The sequence below is a fragment of the Odontomachus brunneus genome, unplaced genomic scaffold (genome assembly GCF_010583005.1).
Source record: "Odontomachus brunneus isolate Ranch 3 - 2012 unplaced genomic scaffold, Obru_v1 Obru_scaffold_029, whole genome shotgun sequence".
Classification (NCBI taxonomy): domain Eukaryota; kingdom Metazoa; phylum Arthropoda; class Insecta; order Hymenoptera; family Formicidae; genus Odontomachus; species Odontomachus brunneus.
The window spans coordinates 360891-379075 of NW_022639479.1; the positions used below are offsets into that span (position 1 = coordinate 360891).

Genomic DNA, 18185 nt, shown 5'->3' on the forward strand with positions numbered 1-18185 from the left:
CATTTTTTCACCGTGACGATTAAACCCCATCAGTAATTTGCTGCGAAAGGTGAGCGCGTTTCTTCCGTCTTTATGCATTAGTGCATTTGTAAAAAACTGTAATTATTACATTTCATCGTAGTTAAAAGTTGATACATGGAGCAGATTAACTTTATCAGTCGTCAGAAATTAATTTAATCAACGCAAGCTATAACTGTAAACTATAATGTTATAACGGTAATATATTATGGTTTATAACTTTTTCCTTCGAAGTGTTACAACAGTTCGACGTAAAAAAACGTGTCAAACTCGAGAGAAGCTAACTGGGATATCCATTGCGAAGAAAGAAATTACATTACTTTTAACCTCATTAGCGACACGCTCAGCTGAAAATATATCTCAGCTGAGAAACGTACCGACTTGCCATTTTGCTCTGGTGACTCATCATCTTTTACTTTATCTTTTTCATAATATCCTAACGAGGTCCATCCAACCTCATGCATTAATCCAACCTCGATCAATTTCACTCGTTTATTATAATTCTAATTCTTCATTCTTTCTCTTATCACATATCACGCACACTGAAAGAAATATGTTGTATGTATTCAAAATTATTATCACTAGTATAACAAAGCATCTATTAGAGTTCTATTAGAGTCAAAAGAATTTTGCTAACTTTAATTGTTTCACTATGAAATTATAATCACAAGTATTAAACCATTTTTTCCTCTATACATGCCATTCCTCTACTATTCCTATACTATGACAAGCAAATATAGTCTCGCAAATGTTGGTGAGTGATGTTGCCTTATTTTTCATCACGTTTCCAAATTAGAAGGATTTCACGTATCTTATCCAAAAAAATATCGTTTGCTCACCTAGCAGATATTGGTCTTACGCGTACGGCCACTTTGATGTTCGCCATATTGCCGTCTCGCGGACGACAACGAGCGGCGTCATCCGGCTCCCCGCATCTCGCCGATGATGCTTGCTGCCGAAGAACGTTGGCCCGCTAATCGGTCGAGAGGAAAGAAGCCAAACGAGGTGACGAAGGACACGGGGACGCGATTACCGGCTCCTCGTGACTCGCATCTTGCAGAAGGCTGGCTGGAGCCGCTGCCGCGCGTCGATGGATCCCGCAGTGCGAACTGGCAACGAGTAGTCGAGGCGAATGTGTGCACCGGCTGCACCGGGTGCACGTGTTGCACTGCCGCGATGAAAATACCCTCGAGTCGCTCCCAAGACCATCCCGCTCGTGGTTTACCCCACCAGGAATGAGTGAGCGAGCGAGAACCTCGACGACGAAGCTCACCGTGCCATTTCGTCCGGACGTTACCCGACTCTTTGACCCCAACGACACCAGCCCAGGAAAAGGGAGCATCGCGAGTCACCGGTGAGTTGTGTGTATAAGGTGTTTCATAAGACGCCGCTTGACGGTACCATCGAGATTGAAAGAAGCACTACTTTCAAGATATCGCTATGCCGAAGCTGTTAGATTTAACGCTCAAGGATCGAAGGGCTGAAAAGAGTCTGCTAACGTAGAATTGAAGAATGGTATCGGGCATTCAAGGAGAGATATCAAACATACAAGCGGTTAGAACATACAAGCGGTTTGAACGACTAGAATCTGAAAATGTGTCGAATCAAGGATCAAGACATTTGAGAAGGATCTGGAGATTCGTGAATTTAGGGACTTGCAAACTAAACGAGTTCAACGATGAATTCTAGGTGTTCTGAAGCTAAAAATTGTGAAGACCCGAGACTTCAGTCCTAAGTGTGTGTAAACATCCAAGAAATATCAGGTATAAAACACGTAAAAAATATAATGGATAGAAGAATTTAAAGATCTACGAGTTAAAAAAATAAAAAATAATTTTCCAAAAGTCGCAGATGTCAAGACTTAAAGGAATAAGAATCCTAAATTCCGAATATCGACGAAGCTTTTCCCACTCCTCGTTTGTAAAAATTCTAAGATCCTGTTTTGAAAAATTCTAGAAAGTAGTCCACGTCGAAAATTGGGATCTTTAGGTACAGTGACGCTCCAAGGATTCAACATTTTTGAAAATATTCATCAGCATCAATACACTCTCATGACGAAAGACGAAGCGATCCATCGTCGAGATCGAAATCTGGATAAAATTGCAACTACCAGACTTTAACCCGGTTACAATCGGCCTCGTCGCGGAATACGTTGCAACTTACGAATCAGCCTGTAATTTAATAGACCGAACTCGGCAGAACGGGCAAGGACAAATCGTCGCTGTTGCGGTATCGCCGATTACGCTACCGTATTGTACAACGAGGGTACGGTCGCCGGTGTGTCTTGGTGTTTAACGGAGTTACTGGGTCAGTGTGTTGTGGGGGTAGCGACCGCCGCCGTGGTTTAACGTGGTTCCATCGGCCGGGAATTAATCAGAAGGCAATTTGCTGTGTCTGCGTTCGCCCGAAAGCGCCGGGCAACGTCTCATATTTAACAGAACATGTACAGCCAACGGGGAGAGGAAGAGAGATGCTGGTTGCGGACTATCGCGGCCGTTACGAGGTGCACTCCATTTCGCGTATCGCTGTCGTACGGTCTCCCTTCCCGCCGTAACCCCCGCGGCTTCGGGCGCGCTTCTTCATCCGCCTTTTATGCGGATCTTGAGAGCGCGCCGCGACTTTCATGTTGGGCCTCCTTTGATCCGCGCGTGTATTTTCGGGCTGACGGGCTTCGACTAGCGTATTCTCTGTGAAATGGAGCCCGCGCTGGATTGCCAATGTCGCTCGCTGATCCCTATTCGTCGCTCGTGGCCTTTAAAACCATCAGGTAGGAGAAGGACGTGCTGAGCACCTGCGAAGAACAAAATCACATTCCCCTCGCGATACGTTTCCCATTCGCCCGTTCTTCCGTCTTTAACGGAGCAGCGAACTCCCAGATGACATACGTGATTCTTTACTTTCCGAAAAATGGATAGAATTTATCTTCGCCATTATTTTATTGTTGTAATTTTTAATTACAGTACCGTGCTGCATTAATAACCGCTTACCTGAGCAAAACTTTCAAGCGACATGCTGTAGAATTTGGCAGCGGTGATTCTGGAGGGAACCGTCGACCGTAACATCACGATCTGCAGACTTCGGCCGAAAGTACCGCCGATCCAACCGCTGCTGTAAGCCGACTCGCCCACGGCCTCGCTCTGGTGTCCATTACAAGCGTTTGCCGTAAATTAATTAAAAGCGATTACGAGGTCAGTGAGCTGCGTAGCAATGAAGATTCATGCGTTGCTAATCGATCGACGCAATTATCGTGCATTAAACCAACCAGCGCTTGTTTACGCCCTTCGCATTCAATATTGATCTCGGTGTATCAAAAAAGATATTATATGTATGTATGTGCGCATTGTGAAAGAATATATTATAAATAAATTATGAAATGAATTATGATCATTTGCAAGAATAAGTCTATTCGAATGAGAACTCGCATAATAGCATAACATTACATCGATCTGAATCGATAAAATATATCAATTTTGTTCTACAAAACTTATATAAAATAATATAAAATAATATAAAATAATATAAAATAATATAAAATTTATGTAAAATATGCAAACTCCTTTTTACAATATTTTGTAAATTTATGGGTTTCTGGGTATTTTGTAAATTTATGGATTAACTTCATAAAAGAATGTATATATTTATGACATATGTTTAATATATTTGTGTGAAATATTTACGATATAGAATTTTTTTAACGATATAATAATCTCATGCTGTCGTATAGATTTGATTGTAGCGATTTCTGCTTGTATAAAAATTAATAAAATAAATCTAAGATAAGAAAACTTTGATAAGTCAATAAACGACTAATTAATTGCGGGCAAAATGTTTATCATTTTAAACGCGAGAAATATGTACGACCAAATTTTACAGATTTTAATCGAGATTGAAAAGAATACTCGCCTCAGTTATTAAGTTATTTCCGCTAAAACTGAACATGAAAAGTTCGACGATAGCGGCATTCAGGAAAGTCGAGTATTTTATCAAGCGTCCTTTGTTCTCCAACATCTAGAGCAATATTTTGCAATAATGCGGCCTTCTTAATAAACATCCTTCAGCACGTAAACTCACTGAGGTGATTTGAAATCCCGCGAAACAGACCAGACCAGTGCTGATGATAAACTGTCCTAACGCCAGGACGTTTATGAGCCTTTCCAGCGCGTCTGCGAAACTGAGAAGAGAGAATCCAGAGAATGAGCGAGCAACGATAATAGCGATCATTATTATGCACAAAACATTATAGGAAAAATACGTAAACAAGTCAATACAATTAAGCGAAAATAGTGTTTGTCGTAAACGATATATCGAGTCAATAATCAATTGAATAAATGTTCATTCAATTTTAACTTTGTTCAGTTTCCTAGAGAGAGAGTTTTCCTTTTAAAAAAAATTATTCTCCGTAAGAAACAAGAAAATATTGTCTGCGCTTCAACGTTTAATTCGCGAAACCTAATATTACATTCTCTAAATTTCTTAAAATAAAATCTCACCTAAAGCTCAGAATTGTAAGAGTAAATGTTTAATTTAAATTTTAAGTGAGAACTCTTAATCCATAAATGTTTCAGTCGACTAAAGTGAATTGAATTCTGCGAAGCTGAAGTACACTAGATTCACTCTTCAATTATAAATAAAAATACTCATTTCGCGATTTAGAATGGAAGAATGCACCCTATATGTGTAAAAAATCACTCAAGTATGAATGACTCGGTCACTTTGCTTTTCGAGTGGAATTACATTACTCTAAGAAATTTAAAGAAGCATCTAATCACGACATAACATCGACACCTACGCAATAGCATCCTGATGACGCTTGACGCAGTCAACCACAACTTTCTTGATGTCGAAATCATTGCTGCTCATCGCCTCGAGCCTCTTTCGCAGCACCGCGAATTTCGCCGATCCGTGTGTTATCGCAATCAGAGTAAAGCTGGTCACACTTGATATCGTGGCACCCACGGAGCTGCCGGCTATTACGTTGAAAACATAAAGGCACTGATAGACAGGTGTGACCGTCTGATTGACGAAGAAGTAGCCGCGAAACGGCAAAAGCTTTTCCTTCGCTCCCAGAATATAAATCTAGTCAAACAAATTTTGGCCTCCTTTAAACTTCTTAAAGACGAGTCTCACTGAGAACGAGTGAAAAATCACTCGAAACAATAGTGAAAATACGTTACTCGAAAAATCACAATATTTAATTTAAAATTATACATGAATAACAAATAAATAGTTCAGCTATTACTCTACTTTTCAAAAGGGACTGCAAAGATATTAAAAAGTTTCTTGAGGTCGATTAGTCAGATCGGATAAATGATTATTTCTCATCTCGATTAATTAAATATCATTTCGTTATTTCTATAGAAACGTTATGATTTAATAAAAAATGAAAAATCGAAAGCGTAAATAATTGACCGAAATTATGGAAATATTTATTATTAACCGTTTCTGTCGTTCTATTGAATTGTATTATTTGGAATTGATTATTATTAATTACATCGTATCCATTTCTAATTCAGTAAATGCTCCGTCACTGATTTATTAACAATTAAATTTCCCACGTATTGGAGAAATAAATACGGTTAAAGGATTAACGTCTCGCACGTACACGTGTGTGTGCAGGTGTTTTTGAAAGGCTCGTAAAGCGAAACGACCATTGGAAAACGATTCGCTTCGTAGAGGCACTACCGCAAAATTTGCGAAACGGTAATAAACGATTTCGGGGAAACGGTATCTTAGCCGGAAAAAAATAAAATTCGTAAAGCTACAAATGTCAACGTGAAACGTATGGCGTTGCATTGCCATATCGCGTACTTTACACGCCGATTCAACGTCGTTGTTTCGCGAAACACGAAATAAATATTCTCAAAGACGTTTTATAGTTCGTTCTTTCACGTTTTATTGTGTGCATTATATATTTATTTATTATTTCTGTTTTGACTTTCGTTTTTATTTTTTCCTTTTGGTTTTCTATCTAAAGTTTTTTTAATTTTTAAAAAATATCACAAACTCTTCAAAGTACAAATCACGTAAAAAGATATACCTTGCACATACCTCTAAAATCGGCACGCACGCAAACATGATTATGTTGGCGATTACCATAATTATAAAGCACTTTGCGAGCCGAAATGCGAAGATGCACTTTTCTCTCAGGACAAGCACGTCTTCATAAGACGACGTAATCCAGTCCTCCCTCATGATCTCAACCACGTACTGCAAGTCCTTTCGATGAAGTGTATAGATGATGAGACGTATGACAGAAAGATAAAAAGCGGAACAGATCAGAGCGCATTCCGTTAATTCGTCCAAATCGTCGTTGTGGTAAATCACATCGGCCGTCTCTGTGACGGACGCCAAAAGTAACTGTTACAAACGACACGTCACACGTCATTTAAGCTACGTTATGCACAAGCGCACAAAGCTAGTTTACCCCTTTATAGTGTCAAAGTCAAATGACTGAAATTATCGAATGGTTCCCAAGAGAATCTTGATTACCCAGCAACATCGACTGTTACTGTATTCCATTGAAACTGATTAAAAGCCGATTAAAGGCGGAATTTTAGAAATTTAGAAAGTACACACCACAAAAAATAACCCAATCAAGTGACAATTTTTTAAGAACGATGCTTTGGCGGTATGGTACTTTTCCAACGGCCAAATGGAGATTAGTTTGGAGACCATCCTGATGGGCTTGATGAAATTATCGTATTCGTCACTGATACACTCTTGACTTTGCATCTTTTCCTCCTCCATGTTATGTCTGATGTTTTCTGCGTGATACCTTACGACGTGATCGCCACTCATGACTTTCTGCGACTGCGGAAAAGCCGGAAGTACGAGGTCGGTCGAATTCTTCGGCGATCTCGTCGGCGAAATGTGAACGCGCCACGAAAGTACCAATCTTTTCCACTCCGCCATTCTCGAGATTCGATCCTGTACAGTTAGATAATAACCGGATATCATTTCCGTAGGTGGTATATAATTTCCGAAGTTCGAAAACTTTAGCTAACGGCGAGGGTGCAAACTTCTCGGTCACATAGACGTCAGTTTGTTTCTTTCTCCGCGCGAAAAAAAAAGAATTTTATTCTCTTTCTCTCTCTCTCTCTCTCTCTCTCTCTCTCTCTCTCTCTCTCTCTCTCTCTCTCTCTCTCTCTCCACATAAATTTTCATGCATTTCTGCGCAAGCATTTATCATCCAAATTGTTTCAGTCGGATATATTTTCGTAGATATACGCAATATTGTCGCGAAACGATGAAAGATGGATCCACGTTGTTTTCTTCGCTGTATGAATTAACGTTTAAGGTAGTCCAGGAGAGTCATAACAAGTTCTACGCCAGTGTCTTCGGAGCAGCTACGAATATTCTATGTAATCATCCCGAATGTATAGAACGTCGAAACGTAATAGATTATATATATTCCATCTTACTAAGTGATTTGCGACTTTATTATAGAGAAAGCTTAGCGTTAGGGATATCTGCGAAGAACGTTCCACACTTCGTGTTAAAAATAAGCGGAACGGCAAAGATGAGAAAATAAAAAATTATAGTATAGGAATATAATATAAAATTGGATATGTATGACGCATAGGATACACAAGTAAAATATTATAAAAACTGAAAATAAAATGTTATACTTTGTCACTCGCTGTTACTGTGTACAATTTATTATAAGTATATTTTACAAAAAGTAGTGGAACCAAATCTTAATTTATAAACACATTTTGGATAAAACCGTGCCCTATAAAGTTCGACTACTGCTTCTCGTGTATCTCTCATACAGCATAAATGTTCAAAATACATTCCAGGAACATACCAGAGATATGTGATATCTCTAGGATGCCTCTAGGATGTATTTTGAACATTGGAGTTGTATAGATTACCAATTAATGTAGAAAATATAGTGCACTTTTTAATTTTACTTTTTTTTTTAACGGAACATTTCTAGTGTTTCAAAATATCAATGTACACATCCATGTATCTATTACAATGTATATATATTCGTTTGTGTATTTAAAGTTTACTCGGCGTATTCTATTCGGTAAAAGATACTTGTAGCTATTTGTTTCTTCACACATATTTTAAGTCGACAGCAATTTTCAAAATAATTAAATATAAATATTTAATATTTATATATAATATTAATACATATATATAAATATTATATTATTATATCTCTGAGAAATCGTTGAGTGAACTACCATATTGAGTTTGTATAAAGAACTTTATTGTTGTGTCAAATAATAGAATTGATTCAGCCGTCTCCCAAGTCCTACTTGATTATGTGCAACTCTTCGTCGTTGTATATTGATATAGAAACTTTGCTGGTTGCTGCAAAAATATGGTAAAATTTCCGTAAAATATCATATGTAAGTAAGTAATGTGTAACAACAAAAATAAAACCATTATTCATTATTCTCTACTTTCTTTAAAATTATAAATTTAATTGAAAGTTTCAGAGGAACACTCTCTTTCTTTCTATCTCTTACCGTCAAAAGGATAAAGCGTCCGGCATCTCGATGGCGACTGTGCGTCACCTCGTCAACGTAATACTCCTACTATCACAGTTGCCAGGTAGCGACGTTCTCCATTCGCCGAGGCCAGATGGAATAATCATAAAACTGTGCAAAATGGGTAACATAGAGCGAAAAACGTGCTTATTGGTTTAGTACTTAGACCGACATTGTGAGAACATATTCTAGTGAAAAAAAATAGCACGCGACCTGATAAGCTAGACAAGAGAAACTCTAGATAAGTGAAAAAAACGATACTGTATTGTCAAAATAAGTTATCACAGCGGAAACCGTACTCACACGTCCTGACACAAGTCTTCGAGTAATAGGCCTCAAAAGTTTGGTGGCATATAATATTATTCTCTTATCAAAATAAGTTTGCCATGAAAACCGCATTTCCGTCAGATCACACGTTCTCGAGTAATAAGCTCCAAAAGTTTGTGGTATGTGACAGACATGTGTGAATCCAGATGTACGCGAAAAAAATTTGAAATTTATTTTCTCCGAAAGTTTGTCATGACACTGTTTTACTATCAAGATAAGTCATCGCCATGAAAACCGCATTCCGGTCCGATTATGCGTTCTCGAATAATAAGCTCCGAAAGTCATGTGACAGACAGATGTAAATCCAGGTGTGCCCGAGAAAAATTTGAAACGTATGACACTGTTCTACCATCAAGACAAGTCATCGTCGTGAAAACCGCATTCCCGTCTTATCACGCATTCTCAAATAATAAGCCCTGAAAGTTCGACGCCAGACAGACCAGTGAAATTCTAGGTTTGCGGAAAAGAATTTCTGACAATGAGTCTCTTCTACTGTTAAAATAAACATTAACGTAGCACCTCGCGTTCTCGACTAATAAACTCGAAAAGTTTTGGGTTAGTCAGGCAGATAAAATTCTAAGTACGCAAAAATGTAATGTCAAGGATAGGAGCCTTGAGTGTTATGAATATTTCGTGAAGTCGGTATGAGAGGCATTTCAGTTTTTTCGGATTTTGCTAATTGATATTGCATATTAAAATGATTGCAGACTTTGGACAGATAAGAAAATATTTCAACTTTTAAAGGGGTCCTATCCAAAGTTTCTTTGAATCTACGGAAGAAGCATCGATGATCGTATCAAGTTACACTTTGTTGATCACTTATCGCTATTTGGACGATAAAGTAAACCGCGCGTGGCCGTTGATATTTAAGCTTAATTAATAAAGTGGAATAAAGGAATAATATATTATCATTTAATAGTAATCCATGTCTATTAATATATTAATATGTCTACTAATATATTATGTAGTTTATAAATAAAATATAACTAATTTTCGTGGTCTCGTATAATCGCATCGATGGAGCTTTAGTTATTACTGAGATTTTAATCGCGAAAATTAGTAATAGTCCCATCCAAAAATGCAGGGTTATCAAGTAAATGCAATTGAATATATAAGTAATAAGGATCACATCTACAATCAACATAACTTATTGTCATGCGACCCGCTTATTAACGTGTTATCGACTACTACTAATTGTGAGAAAGTTATAAGAATAATTAAAAATTAACGAAGTTGCAAATACATACAACTTAATTCAACATTACGTAGGCTATTACCCTATCTTGTTGTCCTCCGTCCTGACTTCTCAATTGAACATTCTAGTGTAAAAGTTTGTATCAGAATTAAAATCCTAAATAAATATTCAAAGTGTCACAATGGAGCAATCAGAAGCTACCCAACAAACAAGATGACGTCAAGTGACGTCTTATTGACGTCTCTAACGTCCCTAATAATCTCTAACTTTAGACCAATTACGTTGGCTAATTACTCAACCGTTGTGTAACCGTTGTATCTCCTGAACGCTCCCATTAATACCATAAACGGGCGATACTCTATTCAAAGACTGCTTGTTCCGTACATACTCATTTCGGGCGCTTATTAGCGATATCTCGTCGTGATAAATGCACAACATTTACTTTCAGCAGTTCCGGCGATGATTCGGACACGAGACTCATTCGGCGAGCCAAAATCGAGGAAACAAAATGATTCTTACAATCAAAATACGTTAACCGCCACGTCGCGATCTATTTACTAGGGCTGCCAATTCACGAAAGCGAAATCAACGCCGACCGAGCGCTAGATGAGAAAATAAAGGGTATAATGAGTTACTAGACCCGTTATTTCTGAGTGACGTTGCAAATTAGTTTCAAAGTCGCCGCTGCGAGACGCCACTTCCTTGAACAAGAAATTGAGATCGTGATTAAACAATGAATAGAACACATCTTCGCTTTATCAAGTAATGGAGGATTTACATTATAAACTGACGTATGACGATACGATATCCAATAGTGGAGTTTCTTTGCTAAAGTTTTTAGCTAACGACGATTAGTTTTTGTCTCCAGAAAACTAATTCTCTTAAGCGTCTTCTACAATGGCAGTAGGAGTAGTAGTAAGAAATAAGCAGTAAGTAAATAGACCAATCACAATCGATTATTTTTGAAACGTGAGAATGGAATTGGTCAATTTGCTTACTGCTTATTTCTTACTACTACTCCTACTGCCATTGTAGAAGACGCTTTAGAACCGTGGCACACAAAAAAACTTAAGCAGTAAGACGTAAGCAGTAAACAAATTGACCAATTACAGTCGTTGATTCTTGGATCGTAAGAAGAATCGATGACTGTGATTGGTCAATTTGCTTACTGTTTACGTTTTACTGTTTAAGTTTTTTGTGTGCCACTAGCCTTACTCCTTGTCCACAATCTTGCTTTAATTCTTAACCCGTAAGAAATTGACCAATCACAGTTGATTATTTTTAAAATAATTGACTATAGTTAGTCAATTTATTACGGCTTAAAGATTAAAGCAAGGTTGTGGACAAGGGGTTACTTCTACTAGTAGCTACTTTTACTGTTAGTCAAAAACAATTCCGAGTGGAATATTTGGCTCACTATTAATTAAGAATAAATAAAATTTTATTAGAAAACAATACCAGATGATTTTATAATCAATAATACAATTTTACAAAATTATCTCGTATATTTGTCACGGTATTGTTCTGTCTAACCCACTGCTTACAGTCGTGAGACAGAATTGGCTTCTGCACACAGGACGCGATAATGCTTGCTGCGCGGCGGAAGTTTGCGCGACAGCCAATCAATATATGTTGTTTTTCCGTTGGAGCTAGAAGGTTATTACGGAAAGCAGCATATTGATTGGCTGTCGCGTGAACTTCCGCCGCAAGCATTACTGCGTCCTGGGGGTCGATTGTGTATCTCAAAACAGAGTGAAAATAACAAAAGTGAGCAAATTTACTAGAATATTTGTAACTTCATTGGTCAATGCCAAGTGAATTTGTTCACTTTTGTAATTTTCACTTCGTTTCGAGATACACAATCGACCCCCTGTATGCAGGAGCCATTAGGTAGCTTTGGGTTGTCATGAATCACATAATAGCAGTAGATGGTGATGTCTGTAACTTATTTCTGCTCTAGGAAAACGACTCGGAGAGGTATTATCGGAAACACCCACTGTGTGCACACTACTAGACAATAGCCGTTGGAGTGAGCGAAATACAAGAATGAGATAAAAAAAGAGGGAGAGTACTCGAGCGACGTTTCCGAACGCAGTCCTATTGTAGATCGGGACTTAATAAATACAAAAAGCATGCTTCATCGCTCATTTAAAAACATCAATATCAATTTTTACAAAAAATATCTGTATAATTTTATTTTTAAATTTGCACAACAAATTTGACAATTTTGTATCCGATTTTTCTCTAACAAATGTTTTACATATTCTTAGAATTAGAATATATTATTTTACAAAATATGGTAAAAAACCATTGGATAATATAAAAATTGTCCTAGAATTATTAATAAATTTAAAAGAATTTTTAAATTAAGATTTAAAAGAATTTTTAAATTAAGATTTAAAAGAATTTTTAAATTAAGATTTAAAAGAATTTTTAAATTTAAAAGATTTAAAAGAATTTTTAAATTTAAGATTATTACAACATATTGGTATTTATTTCTGTTTGAATTTAGATATAATAAATATTGTGCGAGATACTTTTAGAGTATGTTAAAATCTAGGATATTTTAATTGTTGTGGAAACTTTGCACCAAGTATATCAAGATTGTATAAAGAATATGAAAAATTAATTAAGATAGATTTATTTACAAAGATTATGAAATAATATATATATATTTTTTATGACAATTATGTCAAATGCTTTCCACTTCCTGATAAACAGTATTCTTTCTAGAGATACTTTATTACATTAAATAAAAAAAGATATATATTTTTTTTTTATTTTTCGCAGTGATTTCACTGGCTTGTATGTAGAATTAATAATGTTCAACCCATTACAACAGCCTAAGATATTTTACGCGAAATCAGTCTTTCCCAAACTGCAATTTATTGGGAGGCTGATCGACGCGATAAAGTGTACCTGCTAAATTAAAATAACCTTCATACTCGATAGTATCTGGTGTCGTATCGATATGATAATGTCCTGCCATTTTATTGTTATGAGCAAAACTATGAAAATGTTGAACTCTGAGATCCAGTTCCTGAAAAGGTGTGAACAAAAAATTTCAGTTTGGGATAAAATAAAGTTGAACACATAAGTGATCATTTCAAACTAACTTATAAATTACTATTCTAAATGTTTGTAGTTATTTACGAGAACCCAAAAACTTTCCTTTGGATATAAAATGTTCCAAATAAACTTTTTGTACCAATGTCTAAAATTCTCTTTCTTTGGATTTTTAATATCTTCGGTATATTTATTCGGATTTTTATTCTCTTCGGTATATTACTTACTGTTTCAGCACTGACAAATGTGCCAACAGCTGTCAGAGGAGTTTCCATCTCATAGAAACGTAACCAGTTGTTAAGTTCAGTCTCAGTAGTTAATGGAGTAGCCGAAAAATCTTGCATAACATGTTGTTTTATTTTCCCGTTTCTCATAGTAAACACACCACCTAAACCTAAATTTGCAGGTAGACATTTGAAAGCAGTTTATAGAATAATTTTTGAAATTTCTATGCTATGATTTAATTCTATAGTTCTGACAACATAGTTCAGGATAAACCTACCGACAAGTTCATTCTTGTAGCGGTTTCCCAATGCTCTCTGCATACTCGCTATAAAATCTAAATTTCCAGTGCGTTTTTTAGCACATACTTTTATAACAGTTCCTGGTTCACCTTCACACACATACAAATTAGCCAATAATGGGTTATTTGCTTGGTGCTGTTCACTACAGCCTAGTTGTTGAGGAACCATACATTCTCCAGTGGACTTATCCACAAATGCATAATATGAATTATTTATTACTGAGCCTACCCGTGTATCTATGTTATAATGTATAACGAGCTGTAATAAGAATCTTGTAAATATTTCTAATTGAAATTAGAAGTGTCAGTTTAATTGATATAACTTTTATTACAGCATATACCTCACAATTAGTCCCATCAGTTTTGTGTGGCCATAGTCCAGCTCCTGCACCTATGACAAAAGCATTTCCACAATAATCTATGCGGCGCAGTAATGTTTCAACATTATAGAACTTATCCCTCTGAGCTAAAGGTAGAAGGTATGCTGGACCACCAATCTCCAAAATAATTGGATTACCACATAAGTCTGAAAACATGGTTTATTAATTCAAAAGTATATGATTTAACAGAATTCCAGGTTATACTTATATCTTTTTCTTATTAGTACCATATCGATTAGGCTTTCTTTCAATGTCCTGTGGACATCTACCAAGCTCAACAGTGACTTTCTCAAAGTTTGTAGTCAATCCTTCCCTCAGAACTACCATTACACAATAAAATTAAGGTCACATATATAAGGTCATTATCTTTAGCCAAAACCATCCAATTACAATTTACAATTATGAATATTTTATAGTTACCATTCATTAATTCATCAAGAGGAGGTTGATGTAATGATCTCTTTGCAATATTCAGCTTGTCTGAATCCAAAGGTGTCTTTTCCATTTTGGAAACAAATGTTAGTACTGCAGTTTAAATTGAACTGTTTGTCACGTTGTTTTGAGCAGTAATATCATTATCAACTGCAATGTATATATATAGATACTGATAGTCTTATCTAATCATATGGTACGGCTCCATTTTTTATACCAATAAAATTCATCAATTATATAAAAGCTGATAATATAAAAGAACCAAAATACTGATTATTTCATAATATATCACGTTATTAAAATACTTGCCATGGAAAAATTTTATTAAATTATTTCTTTAGATGCTACTAAAAAGAAAAGATACTAACGAAATAAAAACAACGACTGTCAGTGTTGGATAAATATTGTATATGAAAAGTGGGCCTAATGGGCCTAATGATAATTGAAGAACGATGACATTATCGACCATTCTTAACCAATCAATATAAATACTTATGTTTGGCGTCATTTTATGTGTAATAAAGTATTAATTTTACAATTTACAATTATTTAATATCATTATATGTCTTGTAGTTATACATACAAATCCATAATGAGAATTACTATAAATACATATGTACAAAATTTACCAACAGGAGATTAAACCTCAAAAGTTTTACGTTTACACGTTAATAAAAAATATAAATGCGATTTTAGCTGTTGCTAATAATTAATTAAAAAGTTATTAACAAAAGAAGTTTAAGTTAATTTAGGTAATTATTTAGGTAAAAATGCTATCTCCGACGAGATCCTTGCTCGTTACATGTCAAGGATATTCTACTATTATTCCCTAATATAAATGTTTAATAAACTATGTATATATAAACATTTAATGAGCCTTCTACAATAAATCATTAGTCATAAGCTGCAAGCAAATTGATCAATCACAGTTGATTATTTAAAAAAAATAGTCAATTGTTGTTGGTTAACTTGTCTATAGCTTATGACTAATGCATAGACGCATGTAATACTACTATATTGCTAATCGCCCTATCTACAATAGGTTTAGTAAGCTTTAAACCTTAAGAAATTGACCAATCACAGTGGAATTATAGAGGAATAATTAATTGTGATTGGTTAATTTCTTACGGCTTAAAGCTTACTACACCTATTGTAAATCGGGACTTATGCGCGCATTGCCTACAATATACGTAACACGAACTATAGCGATAAATGCGCGCATATGTGTGAAACGGAACGCGGCCCTAGGCTGCGTTCCTAAATTCACTGTCAGTACTGAAAATCTATAGTTTATGTTACGTATACTATAGAATTTCAGTACTGGCAGTGAATTTCGGAACGCAGCCCTAGTTTAGTATTGACATCTGTGGTGGAAGTGACATCTGTGGTGGAGATACAAGAACGAGTGAGAACGAGATAAAGAGAGAAAGAGAGCACTGAGTGATGTTTCCGAACGCACCTTCTAACATAACCTGTTGGGGAGATTGTTTTGATTGTCGTGATTTCATCGCAGCCAAAGATCTCACGGGATATGAATTGCGATAATAAAGATACGCGATAGTAACGAAAATGGCTGCTTCTTATCTAAGCGTGAGTGATATCGTTCACTTGAATGTTGGCGGTACTAGGTATGATCGTTATCCATCAATTATTGCTGTTTACTTTTCATTCTTGTACGTGCGAATTCTTTACATATGTATGTATGTATGCGTGCATGCTCTGGACGCTATTATTAATCTATTACTTTATTTTTTAAGATATTAGGGCAATTTAAATTATTGTTAAAGACTATCAACAAAAATGTAAAAAACAAAAAATTCCCTCTTTCAGATTTTCCACATCCCGCCAAACACTGACATGGATCCAGGATTCATTCTTCACAGCTTTGTTAAGTAATAGGATTGACAGTCATAAGGATGAAACTGGTGCTCTTTTTATAGATAGAGACCCAAAACTATTCTCTATTATATTAAATTATCTGCGTACAAAGGACATTGATTTGAGAAGCATAGATATCCGTACTTTGAGGCATGAGGCTGAATATTATGGTATTACTCCTTTGGTTAAGCGCTTGATGCTCTGTGAAGATTTGACTCAGTCATCCTGTGGCAATGTATTGTTTTATGGCTATTTACCACCTCCAAGTAAGAAATGTGTTATTAATTACAATAAATTAATTATAAGTTTGATTTTGAAACTATAAAAATAAAGCAGACTTATATGCTTAGAATATAAATATATGCAAAGGGAAAGAGCTTCTACAAGGGGGGCTTTATTATATATTATTGTAATCAGAGAAATATCACTGTAACATGGCAAAAACCACAATGATTTATATTGTTTTAAAGGTATTCCTCTCCAAGAGCCTGTGACAGTAACATCGAATGTTAGTGATGTATCTGTTCATATTAGAGTTGTATCTAATACAAACTCCAGGATTGATGGACCATCTACCTCACAATCTACAATTGCTGCTAGTTCCATTAATCAAAATGTTACTACTGGTAATTAGGAGTATTCAATAATAATTGAATTTAATGTGTGTGAAAAGTTATATATCTAATATATCCATCTTATTTACATGAAATAGAAAAGATATATTTAAAAGGGAGAAACTTTGAAATTGTTACAGGTCAACAAAATCATAAAGCAACTCTGGGAACTCACATAAGGAATTCCTCTTTAGATTACCGATTACCACAGCGTGGTCTCCCACATTCTCGCACACCATCCTTAGATCTGAGACATGTTAGAAACAATTCGGCAGATTTAAATAAATTATATAGAAACGACGTTAGTTTGGTATTTGGGCAACAGCAAGGTAAGCATTAATGAAATGTAATGTATAATACATAGCAAAATGCAATACTCTTTTTCTTTTTTTTTTTTTAACCAAAAAAGACAATAATATCTCATTGATGAAAATTTCCTTTCTCTACTTGAAAATATGTACACTGACATTAATGTCAACATTTTAATTTTGAACTATACTTATATAAACTAATATAAACTATATAATAAGTATATATTATATACTTTGACCTTGATTTTTTGCCTATTAAAACTCAAATTTCCTAATTGGCAAGTCACTTTTTATTTCCTTCATTTTTAACAAAATTATTTTTTATGCCCAGTTTCGTCATGGGTGGATCCATTAAGGGTGCAAATCATAAAGGCACATCACAACTGGATAGTGATCGCTTACGCGCACTTTATAACATGCTACCGACTGAAAGACTCGTCCGGATGGCAACATGTGTTCACCAGTCCGCACATCGAGTGCATAATAGAGCGTGTGGCTATAAACGCAAAGATGGGCGTTTCCGATGGTAAAATGGTCGCCATATCCTATGGCAGCCAAGTAAGGCTTTGGGGCGTATCGGAGGAAGGGATCAGTAGATTGTCTAAAGTAGGCACGTTCAATTTGAACGTACGCGTGGAGTATCTGTTCTTTATCGGCAGTCAGTTGGTTGCATTATCGCCAACCGGAAAAATCGGTGTATGGCATGCGATGACTCATCACTGGCAGATACAGGATGTAGTACCTATCCTGTCTTTTGACACGGCCGGGTCCTTCCTCCTGTTAGGTTGTAATAACGGGTCCATTTATTATATCGGTAAGGTATTAAAGAACTTTATAGAACTGCGATAATATCATTCACAGTCTGTATTTGTAACTAAAAAAATGTTTTGGAACGTTATATATATATATATATATATATATATATATATATATATATATA

The 18185-nt window shown here is 35.7% G+C and overlaps 4 protein-coding genes and 2 long non-coding RNA genes across 9 annotated transcripts in view; 2 read left to right on the forward strand and 4 right to left on the reverse strand.

The window, feature by feature from the left end:
- LOC116843067 overlaps positions 1-1171 on the reverse strand; it is a 56002-nt gene extending 54831 nt beyond the window's left edge. Inside the window, exon 1 of the mRNA XM_032813093.1 lies at positions 858-1171. Within this exon, the coding sequence (XP_032668984.1) occupies positions 858-904 (47 nt within the window). The 5' untranslated portion in view covers positions 905-1171. The remainder of the gene's footprint in view (positions 1-857) is intronic.
- Positions 1172-2271: 1100 nt separating this feature from the next.
- On the reverse strand, positions 2272-6930 carry LOC116842992 (odorant receptor 13a-like). The gene is made up of 7 exons (XM_032812907.1): positions 6595-6930; positions 6067-6375; positions 4808-5094; positions 4090-4189; positions 3922-4026; positions 3006-3155; positions 2272-2809 (listed from the first exon to the last, which is right to left on the reverse strand). Exons 1-7 carry the CDS (start codon positions 6928-6930, stop codon positions 2753-2755), a joined length of 1344 nt encoding a protein of 447 aa, XP_032668798.1. The 3' UTR covers positions 2272-2752.
- A 703-nt stretch (positions 6931-7633) lies between these two features.
- On the reverse strand, positions 7634-9578 carry LOC116843033. The gene is made up of 3 exons (XR_004377815.1): positions 8823-9578; positions 8499-8630; positions 7634-8340 (listed from the first exon to the last, which is right to left on the reverse strand). It is a non-coding gene; the product is annotated as an uncharacterized LOC116843033 (long non-coding RNA).
- On the forward strand, positions 8240-9698 carry LOC116843034. Its single transcript, XR_004377816.1, has 3 exons — positions 8240-8378; positions 8463-8643; positions 9554-9698. It is a non-coding gene; the product is annotated as an uncharacterized LOC116843034 (long non-coding RNA).
- A 2968-nt stretch (positions 9699-12666) lies between these two features.
- LOC116843052 (ester hydrolase C11orf54 homolog) lies at positions 12667-15439 on the reverse strand. 3 transcript variants are annotated; one of them, XM_032813066.1, is made up of 7 exons: positions 14752-15438; positions 14431-14592; positions 14238-14330; positions 13972-14156; positions 13610-13889; positions 13335-13501; positions 12905-13081 (listed from the first exon to the last, which is right to left on the reverse strand). In XM_032813066.1, the coding sequence occupies exons 2-7, from the start codon at positions 14513-14515 to the stop codon at positions 12905-12907; spliced, it is 987 nt and encodes a 328-aa protein (XP_032668957.1). In that variant the 5' UTR covers positions 14516-14592; positions 14752-15438. The 3 variants fall into 3 exon arrangements, with proteins under 3 accessions (XP_032668958.1, XP_032668957.1, XP_032668959.1); XM_032813067.1 differs by lacking the exon at positions 14752-15438 and having other exon boundaries at positions 12667-13081; positions 14431-14515; XM_032813068.1 differs by lacking the exon at positions 14238-14330 and having other exon boundaries at positions 14752-15439.
- Positions 15440-15868: 429 nt separating this feature from the next.
- Positions 15869-18185, forward strand: part of LOC116842987 (BTB/POZ domain-containing protein KCTD3) — a 6965-nt gene continuing 4648 nt past the window's right edge. For both annotated transcript variants that reach the window (XM_032812900.1, XM_032812901.1), the window contains exons 1-5: positions 15869-16070; positions 16273-16586; positions 16791-16946; positions 17075-17263; positions 17577-18059. In XM_032812900.1, coding sequence (XP_032668791.1) covers positions 16012-16070; positions 16273-16586; positions 16791-16946; positions 17075-17263; positions 17577-18059 — 1201 coding nt within the window. In that variant the 5' untranslated portion in view covers positions 15869-16011. The remainder of the gene's footprint in view (positions 16071-16272; positions 16587-16790; positions 16947-17074; positions 17264-17576; positions 18060-18185) is intronic.

Coding starts and splice junctions, on each gene's coding strand:
- LOC116843052 (XM_032813067.1), bottom strand. CDS start 14,515: ATGGAAAAGACACCTTTGGATTCAGACAAGCTGAATATTGCAAAGAGA. Junction 14,157..14,237: donor AAGAAAGCCTAATCGATATG/GTACTAATAAGA, acceptor CCATGTTTTCAG/ACTTATGTGGTAATCCAATT. Junction 13,082..13,334: donor CATTTGTCAGTGCTGAAACA/GTAAGTAATATA, acceptor ACACCTTTTCAG/GAACTGGATCTCAGAGTTCA.
- LOC116842992 (XM_032812907.1), bottom strand. CDS start 6,930: ATGGCGGAGTGGAAAAGATTGGTACTTTCGTGGCGCGTTCACATTTCG. Junction 5,095..6,066: donor CGTGCGTGCCGATTTTAGAG/GTATGTGCAAGG, acceptor TTGTTTGACTAG/ATTTATATTCTGGGAGCGAA. Junction 3,156..3,921: donor GAAATAACTTAATAACTGAG/GCGAGTATTCTT, acceptor AATGGACACCAG/AGCGAGGCCGTGGGCGAGTC.